This window comes from Pyrenophora tritici-repentis, chromosome 5 (genome assembly GCF_003171515.1).
Source record: "Pyrenophora tritici-repentis strain M4 chromosome 5, whole genome shotgun sequence".
In the NCBI taxonomy this organism is placed as follows: domain Eukaryota; kingdom Fungi; phylum Ascomycota; class Dothideomycetes; order Pleosporales; family Pleosporaceae; genus Pyrenophora; species Pyrenophora tritici-repentis.
Genome location: NC_089394.1, coordinates 3,135,488 through 3,155,053, shown reverse-complemented (window position 1 = coordinate 3,155,053; position 19,566 = coordinate 3,135,488). Strand labels below are relative to the sequence as shown.

Sequence of the window (19,566 nt, the reverse complement as noted above, 5' to 3'; positions counted from 1 at the left end):
GGTGTGTCACGGTTTGGTGATAGGACGATGCCTATCTGAGACTAGCGCTGTTTATGGTCACTCACCTACATAAGCTTTCCATAGCTTCTACAATGCAACCTCAGTCAATCCTCAACTTCTTCCCTATGCGTACGGCTCACCCACTCCAACAGGTGTTATTTGCCTTTTTTTTCGATTTTTTTTCTTGATGATGCTGCGTGTCTATTTTTAAAATCAAAATAGAGGTAGGTATAGGGAAATAGTGTGTTGTGTTGTGTGGTGTTGAGATGTTGATGGCTATCTAACCCCTAACCCTATCTTCTTTTGTGGTATCTTTCTTTCCCTTCTTTTCGTTGCCTTGCCTTTTCTTTTCTCGGGTTTCGCTGAGGTTCCTCCTACACTGCTCCGCTCCGCCCTACGCGACACAAGCGACCCTCGCACAGCTTAGCTCGCACAAACGCCATCTTTTTCTCGCGTTTTTGCCAACAAAACAAAAAGCGGATAAGCTTAATTTACCCTATTTTATTTATTCCGTGCCTGCATACTCGCTCCTGACCAACGTTGGCTTGCTTGCTGCACCTGCACCCTAGCTAGCTAGCTAGGCGTCCCTCCGTTAACCATTTACCCGGGACTGGAGGACACTCATGATTTCTGGCAAAGCTGTGCATGATGCTGTGTGCGATTGCAGCGGGATGGGAATTAATTCATCTAGGTGTGCAGAATGTGGTTGTTCTGACGTAGGGTATTTGTCGGGTTTCGTTGTTGTGCTGGTTGAATTGATGGGGGAGTTGGCTGTTGTTGGGGTAGCGGATGGGCATTGGCGTAGGTTGTTGGAGGTTTGGGGGAGTGGTACTCAGGGCGGACCTTGTGGCGTTGGTCTGGATTCTGGGGGGGTTCTCTCTCCGGGAGTTGTTGTCGGATGGTGGGAATACGAGGTTGCTTGGCAGAGAGAAAGGTAGAGAGGTGCTGTCCTGTTCTTCGTCGGCTCTGACTACCGACTTGTACCCTCGACCGTCGCATCGCAATTACTCCCCCCCTTACTTCCCTACAGACTTGTCAACAATTAATCTTGATTGAATGAATGAATTAATTAAATTGAACAAACCTAATTCAATTAATTCAACCTACTATATACAAATTTGTTAGTCGATTCAATCTAAGAGTAAAGAATTGATTAAATTAATTGGATTGATTGATACTTTGTAATATAATAAGCTAGTTGTTAGCTGACAGAAGCGTTTTTGAGGTGAGGCAGTTGAGTTTAGGGATGATGCAATCTCGCGATAGTTTCGTGGTGTTGAGATTAGCTTAGTTAGCAAAGCACCCACCTCTTATCCCCTACTAACGCCCTGGCCCATCGCGTTTCTCGTGCTTTTGAGACTACCTACTTGCTGCTTTTCGGTGCTATAACTCTATACTTTGGTGTCGTTGTTGTCATGCTTCCCGTTGTCCCAAACCGCGCCAAACGCCTGCGCAAGAGCACTGTTTCTAGCACATTCTCTTCTAAAAAACGCGCCAAGATTACCTCTCGTGGCACCGCGTCCCAACTTATCGAGCTTGATACTCAGTCATCTCGTCGCTCATCTCCTCGTGAAGCCCTGGGCGCCGTATCTCAGGCCATCCTATCGTCGCCGTCGCCGCCGCCGCCAACGTTCGAGCCAGGCCTGCGAGAGTCACAACCTAAAGCCGCGATCGAAGCGCCTATTGAAGCCAGCGAGGTGGCTACAATAGCTAGTGAGGCAGCAGAAAGTAGTAGCGAGGACACGTTTAACGCGAGGTTTGCGGACGACTTTAATAGGATTGATTAGGGTCGTCTGAAGCTTTATATGAAGCTAGTCGCCACCCAGAAGCACCGCAAAAGCTGGATATACCACTACGGCTATCGTGTCGCGCTTCTTAATCAGGGCAAGCGTATCTTTTTTGTGTGCAAGTATTACCATCAACACAAGATTATTGACGCTGGTGGCAGTGGCTTGTTTAAGGTAATAAGAGCAACGTCAGCAGCTAGCTACTATCTTAGGCAGCCTACTAAAGGTCATAACTTTAGCAAGCATAGCCCGAAATTGCCCTTAAGGCTTACCGGAGGGCAGCAATCACTCGCCTAGGTGCTGAAATCTGGTGTTGAGGTTGGGCAGAGCGCTGCCAACGCGATAGGAAACTTCAACGTACAGCGATTTCGACTGGCGGCAGTACTCTGGCTCGTCGATAATAACCACCCACTTCGGGAGTTTGAATCTGCTTCCTATAGGGCAATGATTGGGTTTGCCAACCTAGAGGCAGAGGCGGCGTTGTGGGTGAGTTATGTGAGCGTATCAACGTTTGTCGGCATACACACGGTGTGTCGCCTAATAAGGCCCAATGTACCGCCTCGATCCTACTTCGGCCCAACTCGGACCCAACGTTATGTATACCTTCGTAGCCCCCACATTCGTAGAATCATCATACACCAGAATACCAATACACAAGATTACCTTAGCTACTGTTATTCACCGTACGATCGTACAAGGCCTTCCAACACTGATCAGTGATTGCACGGCAGTCACAGACAGTTAGGTTAAGAAGAGATAGATTCTTTACCCCGCGCGTTCCCTAGATTGCCTATATCAGCAAGGCGGAGTTATCTATGCTAAGCTCACTGTTAGCTATATCAGGCGTCGTTCGTGGCTAGCGACCGACCGTTACAGCCGTATCAGAAGCGTTCCAAGACGCCGTCTATACACGCGCCAACCGACCGGTTGAGATTTGACCCGTGTACAACCCACGACCACCGACGCATCTCTAGCGAACGCAGCTAGCGCAACAAGCGTCAACAAGAACACAATGGCAGGAGAGAGAACATCATCGGAAAGAGCACCGGTAGCCAGGACACCGGCAGTAGGAATGGCGAGCAGTAGTAGAAGAGTGGTACCCACACTAGAGGCGCTACTAGGGACCACAAACATAAAACCAAGAGAATGGCATCACATCGATCCAGAGATTTGGGAGGACAACGTTGAAGCTCCAGACGATGAGGTAGGGATTACTACAGCAACAACGTACATTGCGCGTGCGATTGCGGACTATACAGATCGACCAACAGCAGATGAAGAACTCTTTTGGGAGTTCCGTCAGGACTTTGAAGGATGGACAGAGGCAATGTTCCTACGTGCCCAGCCAATATACACAAAGGAACTAAAGCGGATCCTCCGCTTTAAGGGAGTGTATACTGGCCGTATTAATATGGCACCTAGTGAGTCTCTAGCTAGGTTATTACGCATGGAGGAGTACCTAGAATGGCCTCAGGACGTATTCCAGTCGGCTGTGTTTGACACACGATCAGCTGCGCACATGTTGCAAGAGCGGGCACTACGGCAACAACGCAGTGAAGGATCAGTACAGTCCACAGACAGGAGATTATCAAGCCAGGCCCAGAGCCGAACCCAAACGCCTGTAAGGACAAGAGGCCGAGACGTAGACAGTCGGCAAACCCGCGATCAAGACCAGACCCACGCCCGTGTGCAAGGACGACAGGAGACCGTTGAGGAAGAACAACAGATTCAGGACCAGCTAGCAAAAACGATTGAGAAAGCCCAAAACCAACCAATCCGAAGCCAGCCTGTAGAGACAACTGAATCCGCACCGCAGCCAGCCTATCAGCGCGTCCAAAGTCAGCAACCTCCCCTCACCTACAACAACTTCGACCGATTCCGCGAGTATACACCAGCATACCCGCAACGTCCGAAGGGACTGAGCGTTCCCCCAATTGTGCCCTCTGGTGAAACAGACCCGTACAAGGCAGTTCCACCAATCGAGTTTGGCAATGAGAAACTGGATCCTAAGACGATCAATGTCTTCGTGAAAATGTGGGACCGAGACAAAAAGTATACGGGAAAGCCGTACGACCTCCTAGACGATAAATTGAAGATCTTCTACAGCATCTGTTATCACGCAGACATCGAGCCAGGGCAGTTCCATGCAGTCTTTCCACGGATTCTCGACGGCCGCGCAGAGGAGTATTACCTCCACTTCGTCGATCAGCGGATGGATACGTTCTTGACTGCCTACACAAAGCTCAAGAACCACTTCGACACAGACGTCAACCACGGCCATTACTACGCGGACTGGACGACGACATCGTTTGTCAAAGTCCGCAGGGAGAACCCCGAAAAGAACCTCCACGAGGTCCTTGACATCATGCTGGACAAGCTCCAATTGTGTCAAAGAGCACTTGGACAGCAGTACATGGGAGAATACGCGCTCCGAACGACTGTAATCACAGCATGCCGAGGCGTGAAGGAGCTCGAGATGGCACTCTACAAGCCGTCTCTAGAATGCGAGGTTCTGTTTGGAGATCTGCGATCGTCAATCGAAAACTCACTCGCCATGACCGTCTCCGTCAACTTCACTGAGGCGGATACGGATAGCCAGTACTACTTGGATCGTCGGTACAACAACAACAGCTCTGGAAGATTGCGAGGGAATTACAACCCTCGCGGTGGACGCAGCGGATTCACCCGCGGACGCGGTGGGCTTCAGCACCGCTCTGGAGTCAACACACAAATCGACAAGAAATGTTACGTCTGCGGCAAGACAGGCTGTTGGTCCACAAACCATACGCTTGAAGAAAGAAAACGCTCAAAAGCGCAGTACATCACACACTGCGCGATTACGGGAGAGCAAATGGAGTTTAGCACATTTCTCGTCGCGTACGAGGGGGAAGAAGTCGACCAGTTCTTCCTAGAGGAGCAAGACGAAGATGATGAAGACCAAAGACTGGCAGTTAAGTACCTCACAGATCAGGCCTTTCTGCACCACGTGACCGGAGAAGACGTCTACAGGTGCAAGGAGCCTATTACGCCCGCAACGCAGTTCCTTATCGAGGATCGATACTCGCGAATCACGTACCAAGGCATTCTTCCTGACACTGGTGCCTCAAATGTATCGACAGCCGGAAAGGAGCAGTTCCTGGCGCTCCAAACTGAGGACCCCACCGTAACTCTAGATACGTCTACTGCTGGAAACGCATCTGTGCAATTTGGCAAAGGAAGCGTCACTACTTCGATTGGAACCGCACATGTATCGACACAGATTGGAAAGATCAAATTTGAGGTCTTGAACGCACCCACCCCGTTTCTCCTCTGTCTGAAAGACATGGACCGGCTCCACGTGTACTTCAACAATACTACGGACCAGCTGGTACAAGGAAAAGCTACCTTTCCAGTGATTCGCAAATGGGGACACCCGTGGTTCCACCTAAGCAAGGCAGAGCGCGCGCGCGTATTCCTTACGGAGACTGAGCTCCGACGCTTACACCGGAGGTTCGGGCATCCAGCCGTCGAACGGCTGATACGATTGCTCAAACGCGCAGGACACGAGGACGTGGATGAACGGCTGCTCCGAGAGATCCAAACGTTCTGCCATCACTGCCAAGCGCATGATCCAGCGCCGCGCCGATTCAAGTTTAGGCTGAAAGATGATCGGGAATTCAACTTCGAGATCCTCGTAGATGTGATGTATCTGAGTGGGAAACCAGTGCTTCACGTGATCGATTCGGCTACAACATTCAACGGCGCGCGATTTCTACCGTCTATGAGCGCGAAAGACACCTGGGAAGCACTCCGCCTGCTCTGGATTGATACATACCAAGGGCCGCCAGATATCGTCACCCACGACGCCGGCACCAACTTCGCGTCAGTCGAATTCAGATCAGAGGCGAAGATCATGGGAATCACATGTAAACAAGTGCCAACCGAGGCCCATTGGTCTATCGGCAAGGTAGAAAGATACCACGCACCGCTCAGACGCGCGTACGAGATCCTGAGGACAGAGCTTGACACTGGCACCAGCGACGCCGCAGTGTTGCAGATGGCAGTCAAGGCCGTCAACGACACCGCAGGCCCAGACGGGCTCGTACCCACGCTGCTCGTCTTCGGTGCATACCCCCGGATATCCATGGATTCACCACCATCTCCCTCGATAACCCATCGCGCGGAGGCAATCCAGAAAGCGATGAGGGCGCTGCGGAAGGCCTCAGCGGAACATGCGGTGAGCAACGCACTTGGTACCAGGAATGGGCCTACTACAGACGGGGTACTGTCACTGCCTCTTCAGAGTGAGGTGATGGTATGGCGCGAGAAGAATGGATGGCAAGGGCCGTATAGAGTCATCGATATGAAGGACCACGATGTTACTGTAGACATGATCAACGGCCCAACGACGTTCCGATCCACTGTCGTAAAACCGTACTATCGCGATCTGACTACAGCGATAGACGGCGCAGATCAAGGCACAGGTGGATCTCCGACCACAGACGAAGCGATTGCTGATGAACCGCCACTACCGGTACCACCGGCGGAAGCCAACCAAGCGGCTCAGCCGCGCAAGCGGGGCCGCCCACCTGGATCAAAGAACAAGCCCAAGGTGCAGTACCTGTCGAAGAAGGAGGAGGACGATTACGCCCTGGCCGTCAAGCTACGCAATGACGGCGTGATTAACGTCCCGGGCGCTCCATTCGAAGCATCCGATCAGAAGGAGATCGACGACCTCGTCGGCCGTGGAGTATTCAGTTTTGAGCTGTTTGACCCAACTCTACACGGCGGGTATCGTATCTTTAAATCGCGCATGGTCCGCGAAGTCAAAGGCAAGACCATGGTCCCGTACGAGAAATCACGCCTCGTTGTTCAAGGTTACAATGACGAGGGCAAACACGAGATCCTGACGCAGTCGCCAACCATCCAACGAGCCAGCCAACGCCTGATTCTAGCCCTAGCGCCTGCATTACTCGATGAGGGCATGGTTGTGGAACTACGAGATATCACGCAAGCGTACCCACAGGCACAAACAGAGCTATTCCGCACGGTTTTAGCGCACCTCCCAAAGGAGCTTATAACAAAGTATCCCGAGGGAACAATTATTCGCGTAATCAAGCCACTCTATGGAATCGCGGAAGCAGGAGTCCACTGGTTTGCTACGTACCAAGGACACCACTGCAAGGAGCTCGACATGGCTACATCAACGTATGACCCGTGCCTCCTGATCACGAACGGGAGACGGGAAGCGTTTGGAATAGTGGGCCTGCAGACAGACGATACTCTCGCGATTGGGACGCCTGCATTCTCTGGTGCAGAAGACGCTGCGCTCCAGAAAGCCAATTTTCGAGCCAAGCCCAAGGAGAGACTGTCCAAAGAAGTATCACTCGAGTTCAACGGATGTACTCTAACGTTGCGCGGAGACACGATTCTACTTACGCAGAAGGGACAAGGTGCCAAGATCGAAATTATTGATCCGAAGGCAGCAAACCGAGCACAGAAGTACATGGAGCAGCGCGCGCGTGGCGCGTACATTGCGTCGATATGCCAACCTGAAGCATCGTTCGATCTTTCCGCGGCTGCGCAAATACAACAACCTAAGGACACGGAATACGTGAAGCTTAACCGCCGGCTGCAGTGGCAATCTGAGAGCATACAACGAGGCCTGCGATACGTCCCTCTCGACCTCGCTACAGCAAAGCTGGTAGTGTTCACAGACGGATCCTTCGCGAACAACCAAGACCTTAGCTCACAGCTAGGGTACCTACTTATCCTTGCGAATGAGTCGAGTCGACAAGACAGCACGTTTGATATTCGTGGTAACGTAATCCATTGGAGTTCGACCAAATGCAAACGCGTTACCCGGAGCGTTCTTGCCTCAGAAACGTACGGCATGGTTAGCGGTGTCGACATCGCTATCGCTATCCTGACAACCCTCAAGATGATTACAGGACGCCTAGGTCTACCACCGATCCCACTTATGGTGTGTACGGATTCATACTCCTTGTATGAATGCCTCGTCAAACTCGGAACAACTGCTGAGAAGCGACTGATGATCGACATCATGGCGCTTCGGCAGTCATACGAGCGTCGCGAGATCACTGAGATCCGCTGGATCAACGGAGAGGACAACCCCGCGGACGCATTCACGAAAGCAACACCAAATCGCGCGTTAGAACGTTTCATCGAAAGCAACAAGCTGTCAATCCGAGTAGAGGGATCTGTGCAGCGACCTACGGAGTAGGCACATATGCCTATTTGGAATCCCTCTCAGTGTGTTCTTTTTAGAAGACCCGTTTTTCCTTACATCAGTCGTTACAATAAGAAAAGATTGCCAGTGTCGGCATACACACGGTGTGTCGCCTAATAAGGCCCAATGTACCGCCTCGATCCTACTTCGGCCCAACTCGGACCCAACGTTATGTATACCTTCGTAGCCCCCACATTCGTAGAATCATCATACACCAGAATACCAATACACAAGATTACCTTAGCTACTGTTATTCACCGTACGATCGTACAAGGCCTTCCAACACGTTTGTTATTAGATTGTTTTAATTCCTGCAGCCTAAAGTTGTCGCTGCTCTGTCTACTGCTGTTAGTAAGATCCATATAAGCTTTGACAGATGGACGACAAAGGGCGGCAAACGAGGCTTTTTTTTAGTATTGTTGCCCACTTTGCTAACGACTCCGGAATCATTATAGATCTGCCTATCGACCTACCGCAGCTCCAAGGCTTCCACTCAGGCGAGAGGATAGCTGAGGTTATCCAGCGTACGCTCACAACCTACGCTATCACGCCCCAAAAGCTCGGTTACTTCGTCCTCGATAACGCTGCCTCTAACGATACTGCCGTCGCCGCCCTTGGCCGCCTTAATGGCTTTGAAGCCACCTATCGTTACCTCCGCTGCGGTCCCCACACACTCAATCTTGTCGGCCAGGCTATCATATTTGGCAAGGATAAAGACGCGTACGACAACGCTGCAGACGAGCTTGGGGATGAGGAAGCTTTCATGGAAGACTGGCGCAAGCACGGGCCCTTAGGCGTACTAATGGATATCATTAACTACATTAAAACGCCGCAACAGTACGAGCTTTTTGCTAACTTTCAGCGCCTCGCTAACCGCGATCTCCCTACACACAAACAACTCAAAATACTTCAGCCCGTGAAGCCAGTTGTTACCTGGTGGAACTCATTCTATGGCGCCTTTGAGCGAGCTGCACACCTCCACTCGGCCTACAACTCGTACGCAGGATATCGTATTAACCGCGTTGCTCTTGACGACGCTCACGCCATTGCTCACAACAACAAGTTGCCAGAAGCGCCGGATTTGATGAGATTGTCGAGACGCGGTAAGAGCCTTCACTAGTATTCACGGTGAATCAGGCTTCCCGTGCTCTGATTGGCCAGGCACTGATTAGTCAGCTGCTCCGTGCGCGCACCATAGATATTCTCACTCCTCCCGTAGCTCCAATACAACAAGTTCGCACACGTTTTCTCCACCTTCATCAGAGATCAACTGGGCTATCTGCAGCAGATTGGGGGGTGATAACTGAGTATATGGAGTGCCTCAAGCCACTCAAAAACGCCACCTCGCGCCTCGAAGGTCGTGGGAAAGGTGGCAACTTTGGTGCTATTTACGAGACTATACCAGTGTTTGAGTACCTCCTCAGCTCGCTCGAGGCGCTCACCTTACCGTACGCGCATGTCAACTTCAACGCTCATCCTGAAGCCCCCGAAGATCACCTCGCGATCAACCTCAAAGCAGCCTGGCGCAAGGCTAACGACTACTACGATAAGCTCGATCGATCCCCAGCGTACTACGCCGCCGTGTGCCTCCACCTATACTACAAGTTCTACTGTGATAATAGCTGGCGGGACAAGGTTGGCTGGCTCGACACTGCTAACGCTAGATTCCAGCAGCTTTGGGCCGAATATAAGCCAGTATTGCCACTAATATTGCGCCCCAGGGCGCCTCAAGCAAGCAGTATTAATAAGGTTATTGGCGCCTTTGTCAATGCTGGCAATGATAATGAGGGAGTCTCCCTAGATGAGTTTGAGCGCTGGAAAAAGCACGAGCCAAAGTGGACAGCAGAGCAGTATATAGAGGAGGGCAATCCCGTACAATACTGGATGAAACTCCGGCCAAAGTACCCTAACTTGGCAAGGCTCGCCCTCGACGTCATGACGATCCCAGCCTCAAGTAGCGACTGTGAGCGCATGTTCAGCGAGCTTGGTGATCTACTTGAGCCCAAACGACGCGCTATTGGGTCACAACTACTAGCGGCAATACAATTGGTGAGGGGATGGGTTGGGGCTGGCTTCGAGTTACCTACTGGAGAAACACCAGAAGCAGCGGTTACTGACGATGATATTGCTCGAGAATACGGGATATGCGACTAGGGCAATCCAGCTAACTAATTAGTATACAAAGCGGCGTTTTGGGCATTTAATCTACCAATTTGCAATTAAGTTTCAAATCAATCCGCTCCTAAACCGTCACCAATCAATTCAATCCAATCCAAGCCATCCAGCGGAGCCAATCAACTCAATTAAAGGACTTCAGATTGATTGAATTGATTGTTGACAAGTCTGCTTCCCTAATCCCCCATCGCACTCGCATTCTCTTCCTCGAAATCGTTTTTCCCACAAAGCCCCATCTAGCCCACCCTAGTCTTGCACCACCGCTACTCCACACGCAACCAACCAGACCCATCAGCCGATCCGGCACACATGCGCAACTCCCGACGTCTAGGGGGGGGCGGAAGCAATCTAGACCGCAGGCCTGGTTAATGGAGCTAAGGCATGTAGGAACGTATATAACCCAGACGGTGTTATAGATAAGTTCGGGAATATGAGCGACTACTGCTGCACGCGTTTTACTCCGGTCTTTTTGGCTATGTGCGAGCGGGTATTGTACTCGAGGTTGTTGATTGTACGTGATGTGATGCTACCTAAGCCTTGAGCTTTGAGTTCTGAGGACTATGTGTCTTTTTTTTCTTCTTCTTCTTGATTTGCGATGGGGAGAGTGGTGGTGTGAGTGATGTGGGCTGGACTGTTTGGGTATTTACTATGAATCTTCGGTATGGTGGAAACTAGAGATCTGGTCTGCAGGACATCCTTTTCCTGACTCGGCGTGTCTATGAGAAAGACAGTCGTAACCGTGTCTGACTCTAGTCTTCTAACGTACCTCACGGGCGAGTGGGCCACACGGGCGAGTGGGCCACTCCGCTAAGACCCCACCAAAACATACTGTTACCTACAGTACTTTCACAATGAGCCAACAACAAAACAATCTACCAGCTTTAAAAGAGGCTCGATTACAGCTTGCTCTCAAGGCTATCGAACGCGACGCGACGCTGTCGCAGAGACGCGCTGCAGCTATCTACAACGTATCTCGAGTAACTCTTGGGCGCCGACGCGCTGGAATACCTCTTCGGAGCGATTGTACGCCTAACTCAATGAACCTCCTTAAGACAGAGGAGGATGTAATTGTCCAGCATATCCTTGACCTCGACGCGCGAGGATTTCCGCCCCGACTTGCTGCTGTGCAGGATATGGCTAATTCTTTGTTGGCTGAGCGCCACCGCGACCCTGTTGGTCAGAACTGGGCTGCAACCTTCGTCAAACGTCGCCCTGAGCTTAAGGTCAAATTCAATCGCAAGTATGACTACAAGCGAGCCCTCTGTGAGGATCCTGAGGTTATACAAGGCTGGTTCCGACTTGTGGAGAACACAAAGGCCAAGTACGGTATCCTTGATGAGGACACCCACAACTTTGACGAGTCTGGCTTCATGATGGGCATGATATCAACTGGAGCAGTAGTCACAGGCTCTGAGCGTCGAGGACGACCAAAGAGCGTTCAGCAGGGCAATCGCGAGTGGGCTACAGTGATCCAGGGTATCAACGCGACTGGGTGGGCAATCCCACCTTTTATCATCTTCAAAGGCAAGAACCACCTCTCTGCCTGGTACAAGGAAGATAACCTACCTCGCGACTGGGTTATTGCAGTCTCTGAGAACGGCTGGACAACAAACAAGCTTGGTCTAGAGTGGTTAAAGCACTTTGACGCTCACACAAAGAAGAGGACTGTAGGAAACTATCGTCTGCTTATTATCGACGGCCACGAGAGCCACGACTCGCTCGATTTCCAGCAGTACTGCAAGGATCACAACATTATTACTCTCTGCATGCCTCCTCACTCGTCGCACCTACTACAGCCTCTTGATGTGGGGTGTTTCTCGCCTTTGAAGACAGCGTATGGCCGCCAAGCCGAGGATCTAATGCGCAACAAGATCACCCATATCACTAAACTAGAGTTCCTACCGTGCTTTAAAGGCGCTTTTGACGCTGCGATTACAAAGGCCAATATACAAGGAAGCTTTCGAGGCGCTGGCTTAGTCCCATTTAATCCAGAGGCTGTGATATCGACGCTTGACGTGCGGCTGCGCACTCCACTGCTACCTACCGTCGAGGACGGTCCCTGGCAGTCGCAAACTCCAAGCAATACCCTAGAACTTGGGTCGCAATCAAAGCTGATTCAAGAGAGGATTCGAAGACATGTAGATAGCTCACCTACGTATATGGTTGAGGCGATCAAAAGCCTGTCAAAAGGTGCAGAGATGATAGCGCATTCTCTGGTGTTAATGACCAAGCGCAACGCTGAGCTCCAAGCCGCCAACGAGGCCTCAAGTAAGCGTAGATCATATAAAAGGAAGCGCTTACAGCAGCAAGGGACCTTAACAATTGATGAGGGCGTGCGACTGACGACTCTTAAGGAGTTTGGGGCATGTAGTGATAGGAAGAAGGCGAAGAAGAGAGTGCGCGTTGAGGCAGGCGAGCCTAGCCAACGACGCTGTGGACGCTGCGGCGAGGCAGGACATAATATGCGCACATGTAGGCAAGAAGCAGCGATAGATTCTGAGTAGAATAGCCTATTACGATTTCTATTTACTATCTTTGACGGTGCTATATAGTCGTGTACAGTCGTGGTTTTAATGGGGTCTTAGCGCAGGTGGCCCACTCGCCCGTGTGGCCCACTCGCCCGTTAGGTACGTTACTGCAAAAACTTTGTAATTCAACACAGTTTTAAATATCTGATCCTGTGAGACCCTAACAGTTCTCCTTACAGAGTTCCTGAAACTCTAGAGATTAGTGGCTCTTATAGCCATGAATAATAAGCAGGCGACGCGCGCCTACAGTACGAGCCTGCGTGTGTGTGATGGATCAAACCTACGATCCCTCACGCGATCACGTGCCATACAATCACGTGCCACGCTGGCAGTTGGCCCGTGCGAGGAATAATAAAGTTCCCCTCGTACTTGTATATAGATCTGTACACACAATCTCACTTATTAGAGGCATCCTAACTATTGCAGTGTACTAGTGCCTTTACACTATTGTGTGTCTGATGAAGGTGGAGAAACGTGTGCGAACTTGTTGTATTGGAGCTACGGGAGGAGTGAGAATATCTATGGTGCGCGCACGGAGCAGCTGACTAATCAGTGCCTGGCCAATCAGAGCACGGGAAGCCTGATTCACCGTGAATACTAGTGAAGGCTCTTACCGCGTCTCGACACACCCCCACAGGACCTGATAGTCCTGCTCTATCCACCTTTGTTGTAGTCCTTTGTTTCGATAGTTGGAGTCGTAAGGCCTAGCTGTTGTAGATACCTGCTGTGGGCTTGTCGTTCAAGAGGTTTCGTGAGGCCGTCAGCAGCCATCTCATGAGTTCGTACATGCTCTACGTAGAGGTTGCCGTCGCGGACTTGATCCTTGATGTAATGGTAGTAGATATCGACGTGCTTTGTACGCTCGTGGTGGCCCTCTGAGTGTAGTAGCTGTATAGATGGAGCGTTGTCTCCGTAGATAAGGATAGGATGGGTATCTGTACCGTTGTAACCGAGCTGGTGCAGCAGACGGTACAGCCAGGTAGCCTCCTTGGCGGCGTAGGTGAGTGCCACGTACTCAGCTTCAGTTGTTGAGGTTGTAACTAGCTTTTGCTTGACTGACTTGTGACAGATCGTGCCTCCAGCAAGTTTGAACAAGTATCCAGAGGTTGATTTGCGGTCCTCGCCGTCAGCAAATGAGGCGTCGCTGTAGCCATGTAGGTGTAGCGTAGGATTAGTGTTGTTCTTGTTGTCATCGTATGATGTCGCATACATGGTGATAGGCAGGCGTGCGTGTGGAGATGTAGCTCGATAGCTCATCACGAGCGACTTGAAGGTTTTGAGGTAGTCGATGATCTGGATTGCGTACTCGTAGTGTTGTTGAGTCGGGTTGCTCATAGCGCGGGCGAGATAGGCGACGTGGAAGGATATATCGGCTCGCAGTTGGGTTGCTGGATACAGCAGCTTGCCAATAACCTTTTGGTAGTTCTGAATTTGTTGTTGAGTTGCAAGATCAGTTGGAGATCGCAGCTTCAACTTGAGTACTGAGGTATCAAGCGGCGTGTAGCGAGGGAGCGCGTGTTGACGACTATACTCCTCTACAAGCTTGTCGACATATGACTCCATTGAGATCTCGATGAGTCGGGATGGTCGTGAGCGTCGGATCCGGAGACCTAGGTAGTGAGAGATTGGTCCCAGATCTCGACACTTGTACTTCTTGTATACAGCCTCTTTGATCTCCTTCATGCGTTGCTTCGTAGCTGTGATGAAGATGATATCATCAACATACGCAAGGATAAGACTGCCGTCTAGGTGTTTGAAGACACATGGATCTGACTCTAAAGGATCGAAGCCGATACCCTTGAGATAGCTCGATAGCTCATTGTACCAGAGGCGTGGTGAGCGGCGCAGGCCGTATAAAGCTTTGATAAGCTTGGCTTTGCGTCCGTCTGGCAGGCGGACATAGACTACTTCGTCTTTGTCTAGTTTACCGTTGAGAAAGGCGGTAACAACGTCTGCTTGCTCGCATTCTAAGTCTTCGGTTGCGACAAGGGCGAGAAGGACTTTCAGTGTAGTTGCGCGAGCTACTGCAGCGTAGGTTTCGCGCCAGAAGTCGGTCTCCTGCCTATTGCCACAGACAACCAGTCGAGCCTTGAAGCGCTCGAGTTGTCCATCGTCCTTGACTTTGTATTTGTATACCCACTTAGTAGGCAGGGCGTATACGTCGGGAGGTATCGTAGTTGTAGTCTCCCATGTGCCATTCTGGTCGAGTGATACGAGCTCTTCATCTTCAGCAGCGATCCATTGCTTGCTGTATGGATGAAGGCGTGCTGCCTTGCGTGTGGCAGGCTCAGGCGGTAAGTCTGTTGTTGTTGCCTCTGTAATTGCCGTAGCAAAGCAACGAGAGACTGCCGCGTATCGGTTGGGCGGTCGAGTGATGCGACGACGTCCATCGAGTATGTTACGGGCATCAAATGATGCACTGATCTCGTCGTGACGTGGAGCGTTTTGGGATGTATCCCGACGCTGAGGTGTTGCTCGAGCATTAGCAACCTCGGTAAGACTGTTGTAGTTGTCAATATCCGCGTCAAAGTCAAAGCTATACTGCGCTTCAGTCTCTAGTCCATCAAATACATAACCACTACCTTGCTCCGGGAGAGAGACTTCATGGTGTGGAAATGAAGAGGGATCTAGTGCTGGCGGTGGATCTTGGATATAGAAGCTTTGATCCAGTTCGGTTGTAGCTGTGTCTTCTTGGACTACAGCTTTTACGTCGTGTTTAGGCCAAACAACACTGCTCGTACGGTGTATAGACTGTGTGACTGGATCCCACATGAGATAGATCCGAGATCCTTCTCGACCGACGAAGTACATCTTGACCGATCGTGGTTCGAACTTGGCGCTCTGAACTCGTCGCTGTACTGGTTGATGGACATACCCAGCTTCTCCGAAGGTGCGGAAGGAGCATAGGTTAGGCACAGGGTTTGCAACCTTCATGTGCTCAAATAGCAGCTGTCTTGGTGTCTTACTGTCTGGTACAGCAGAGCTGACGCTATGGTTAAGGACGTCGATGGAGTACTGGGCTGCGTATGGCCAGTATGACTTAGATATGTGAGGCGCCGCCAAAATCATTGTGCGTGCTCGGACCTCCACTACGTAGTTGCTGGCTTCAGCGACTCCATTCTGGTGGGGTGTATAGGCGGTAGAAGGCTCAAAGATGATGCCTTTGTTCTTAAAGTAACGCCTAGTCGTCTGGTTGAGGAACATGTTGTCGTTGTCCATGTGAACGATCGATACTCGAACGTGGTGTTGAGTTTCCATCTTGTCCAGGTGTTGTATAAGCTTAGATGTGATTGCTGCTTTGCAGTCTGTGAAATCAATCCAGCGGTATCGTGAGTAGTCGTCGGTGTACAGTATCCAGTAGCGCTCACCGTTGACACCTTCGGGCGTCACGGGTCCAACAATATCGATATGAATACGATGGAGGAACGTGGTTGAGCGGGCTGGAGACCGTCGTGAGATCTGTTTCTTCGATTTGGATAACATGCAGGCCTCGCATGAGAATGCCTGTGTTGTAGTGAGACGTAGGCCGGTGGTGTTAGCGACAAGAAGCTTAAGAGCTTTGGGGTCGGCATGGCCAAACAGCTCATGGAGCTCTTGGAGAGTAATCTCGCGATAGGGAGCGAGTACACCTGTTGGGTTGGTTGTCGCGGCGGTTGCAAAGGCAAACGCGCGAGCTGCCTCAAGCTCTGTGTTGGCGAGGAGGAGCGTAGGGATCTTGTCGATCTCAGGTGTGAAGGCGATCTCTTGTTGTGATGGCATGAGGTACAGCTTGTTGTCCCAGCCGTGGTAATAGAGATTTTTCGCTCGTAGTTTGGAGTGGGAGAGGACTGATACAAACATGTCCGGAGCGTATAGCACGTTAGTGAAGGAGACCTTGTTGAGTACACCTTCTGACGTGACGACAGTGATCTGAATGGTACCTACCTGCTTGGCAGTAATAGGCCCGGCTCCAGTATTGATTATAGCAGGAGCAGTGTCGTGTAGAATTTGGAACTTGTTGCGATCATTGCAGATGTGATCGCTGCTTCCAGTATCGATAATAAATCGTTGTTTGAAATTAGAGGTCTCCTTAGTGAGACTCTGTACCTTCTCTGACAAATGAACCGTTGTAAAGGTAAAACCTTCAGCATTAATAGCTGCGGCGTTGGTGCCAGTGGGCTGTTGTTTGCCTTGTTGTTGAGCTTGGCGCTGACGCCAGGCTTCAGTGGCGAGATGAGGAAAGGTGTACCAGCAGTTATCACCTCCTCCAGTATGGTTGCAGTCGCAGTGCTTGCAGTATGGGGAGGTATTTGTAGGTCTCTGGGTCGCACCCTCAGAACCTCTACCTCGTCCGCGCTGGGCTCGCCCATTGCCTCGATTGCCGCGGCCACGGGTGGCGCTTCTGTTGGCGTCGTTGTTATCACCAAGAGGCTGACTGCGGTTGTTGTCACCCCCAGAAGCTCGGATAGACGTGTTAATGGTCTTGATTGGGTCGTCGCGGCGGGCCTCGTCAATGAGCTCGCTGCACATGCGATCGACGTTCAGAGTAACGTTGCGGCGCAGATCAGCGCGGCGATCGCGTCCGTAGTCCGGGTAGGCGTTGTTGATAGCAAGAATGAACTGATACACTCGAGCTTTGTTGGATAGCTTACAGTCTGCGATGACGTCAAGCTTTGCAAGTCCTGCTTTGAACTTGTCGGTGAAGTTGGCTGTAGAGGGGCAGTCTTGAGCTCTCAGCTTAAAAAAATCTGCCCAGATAGTACATTCTTCAGTGACGCCTTGCTCTCGATAGCGAGCGGTAATAGCTTCGTACTTCTGCTTCACAGTAGGCAGGTTCATGACGTTGTCCCATACTGATCTTGGTACTGTATTGAGTATGGCCAAGGTGAGAGACGATTCTCGGGAGTTGTAAATACGATAGAGCTCATAGTCTTTGTCGTACTGTGTAGTAACTTCTTTGTTGTGGGCTCGTACGCGTTGCTGAGCGTCAAGCAGAAGTTGTGGCGTGTTGAATGCCGATGACGTAGTTGTCGGTTCAGTTTGATAGTGAGGTGTTTCTGGGTATGGAACCACGTAGCTGCCGTCGAGTAGACCTCCGATAGAGTGAATATTTGCGTACAGCTTCAATGCTGCTTCCCAGTGGTAAGCGTTGCTACCATCTGCTTGTAGCTTTGGGATCGCGTCCATCGCTGTGGATGGCGCCATGGTGACTTTATCGTCGTCGCGCGAGTGACTGATGTTGTGTTCAACTAATCGGTTCTGCTGCTGCGGAAATCGCACCTCTAGAGCACTTTATCGTGATAGAGGAGGGCTCATAACCTGATGAAGGTGGAGAAACGTGTGCGAACTTGTTGTATTGGAGCTACGGGAGGAGTGAGAATATCTATGGTGCGCGCACGGAGCAGCTGACTAATCAGTGCCTGGCTAATCAGAGCACGGGAAGCCTGATTCACCGTGAATACTAGTGAAGGCTCTCACCGCGTCTCGACAAAAGTGCCGTAGGGCAATGGACTAATAGACTGGCTTTTTTTTCCTTTGAGACTCAGCCCCCGTGCTAGTGTTGCCTATTGTAACCACGTGACCAGAGTCACATGACATCCTATTGTAGCAGGCACTGCCCGATGGGCAAGTGCACCTACCTCTGAGCCGAGAGCTCTTGTACACATACATTACAACACGACAACAGATAGCAATACAATCGTTGATCCACAGCCTCCACCCGACACTGCTTACGCAGTTACACCTATGGTATAGGATAAGACTTTTCTGAGGACGTTGTGGGTCAACTAACTACACAACATGCACGTATCTTGACTTGGACTGCAGAATATGTAGCTCAAAAATTCTCGGTATTCGTTGGTGACGTTTCGTACTCTCAGTCCGTGTCTGCTGATAGCGGATGTGGGCTGACAAATGGCAATGCGATATGTACGGGTAGAGCGTTCGGCTTATGCTGCAGCACCTACGATTGGTGCGGCGATGACATTCACTTTTGCAGTCCAATTGTATGTTTCTCTGGTGCTCGTACAGTTTCACTGATAAGCACTAAGCATGGAAGCTGTGGGCCAGATGCAGGCGGGCTGACAGCGACAACCTACTCTTCGGACCTTGCCGTAGCGTCTACGGTTACTGTGAAGAAGGATCTAGTTTTTGTGCGCCTGGAAATTATTGAGTCTTAAGACCTTGGTGTGTAATTGATCCTTCACTTACAAGCGATATCAGTTACTTGGGGGCGTGTGCTCTTGACCTAGAGGTCCTTCTACAACGGGTGAATGCGATCTACCTTTCTAGGGCAACAAGACGTGCGCAGACACTCAGTTTGGTCTGTGCTATAGTCAATAGAGATATTGTGGAAGTGGAGACGGGTACTGCAAAGACAGTGATTGCTATTATGGGGCTTGCACGAAGTGGGTGGTTGATGAAGGTTCAATCCGTCTCGGCCGTCGTGCTTACCATGAGAGGTGTCCTGTTTGGCGCCGAGCAAGTGATTCCAGTAACTACCTAGTTGGGTAACGTTCGTTAAATCATGCATCTCGTTAACTGCGGTTAGAGACCTACCTCACATGGGAGCCTGATGGCGCACAAGAAGAACAATGCCATAATGCGCACCCTGACTAACATAATCGTTGCGGATTATCGTATGTGATGTAACGATGAGTCCGATTCACTAATGCTCATGAATGTCGAACGATGCATCGCCCTACATAACGAGATTTTTCGCCCTAGTTAGGCTAGCTTAGGTTACAGTCTGGAGTCTCTAGAATCCACCTACTAGACGTAGTTTAACACATTTGGTGATGAACTAAGGCTGTTCGTGCGGATCTTGGATCTGATCTTGTCAAATTTCTCTAACATGCCCGAATCATGT

General features: G+C 50.8%; 3 protein-coding genes across 3 annotated transcripts; 2 read left to right on the top strand and 1 right to left on the bottom strand.

The window, feature by feature from the left end:
- Nucleotides 1–2,799: 2,799 nt before the first annotated feature.
- On the top strand, nt 2,800–10,170 carry PtrM4_111860 (Dimer-Tnp-hAT domain containing protein; the record flags this gene model as incomplete). The annotated part of the gene is made up of 3 exons (XM_066107941.1): nt 2,800–8,006; nt 8,431–9,119; nt 9,236–10,170. 3 exons carry the CDS (start codon nt 2,800–2,802, stop codon nt 10,168–10,170), a joined length of 6,831 nt encoding a protein of 2,276 aa, XP_065962390.1.
- Nucleotides 10,171–11,042: 872 nt separating this feature from the next.
- Nucleotides 11,043–12,695, top strand: PtrM4_111850 (uncharacterized protein; the record flags this gene model as incomplete). Its single annotated transcript, XM_066107940.1, has 1 exon — nt 11,043–12,695. The coding sequence occupies one exon, from the start codon at nt 11,043–11,045 to the stop codon at nt 12,693–12,695; it is 1,653 nt and encodes a 550-aa protein (XP_065962389.1).
- Nucleotides 12,696–13,373: 678 nt separating this feature from the next.
- Nucleotides 13,374–17,903, bottom strand: PtrM4_111840 (rve multi-domain protein; the record flags this gene model as incomplete). Its single annotated transcript, XM_066107939.1, has 1 exon — nt 13,374–17,903. The coding sequence occupies one exon, from the start codon at nt 17,901–17,903 to the stop codon at nt 13,374–13,376; it is 4,530 nt and encodes a 1,509-aa protein (XP_065962388.1).
- Nucleotides 17,904–19,566: the final 1,663 nt, after the last annotated feature.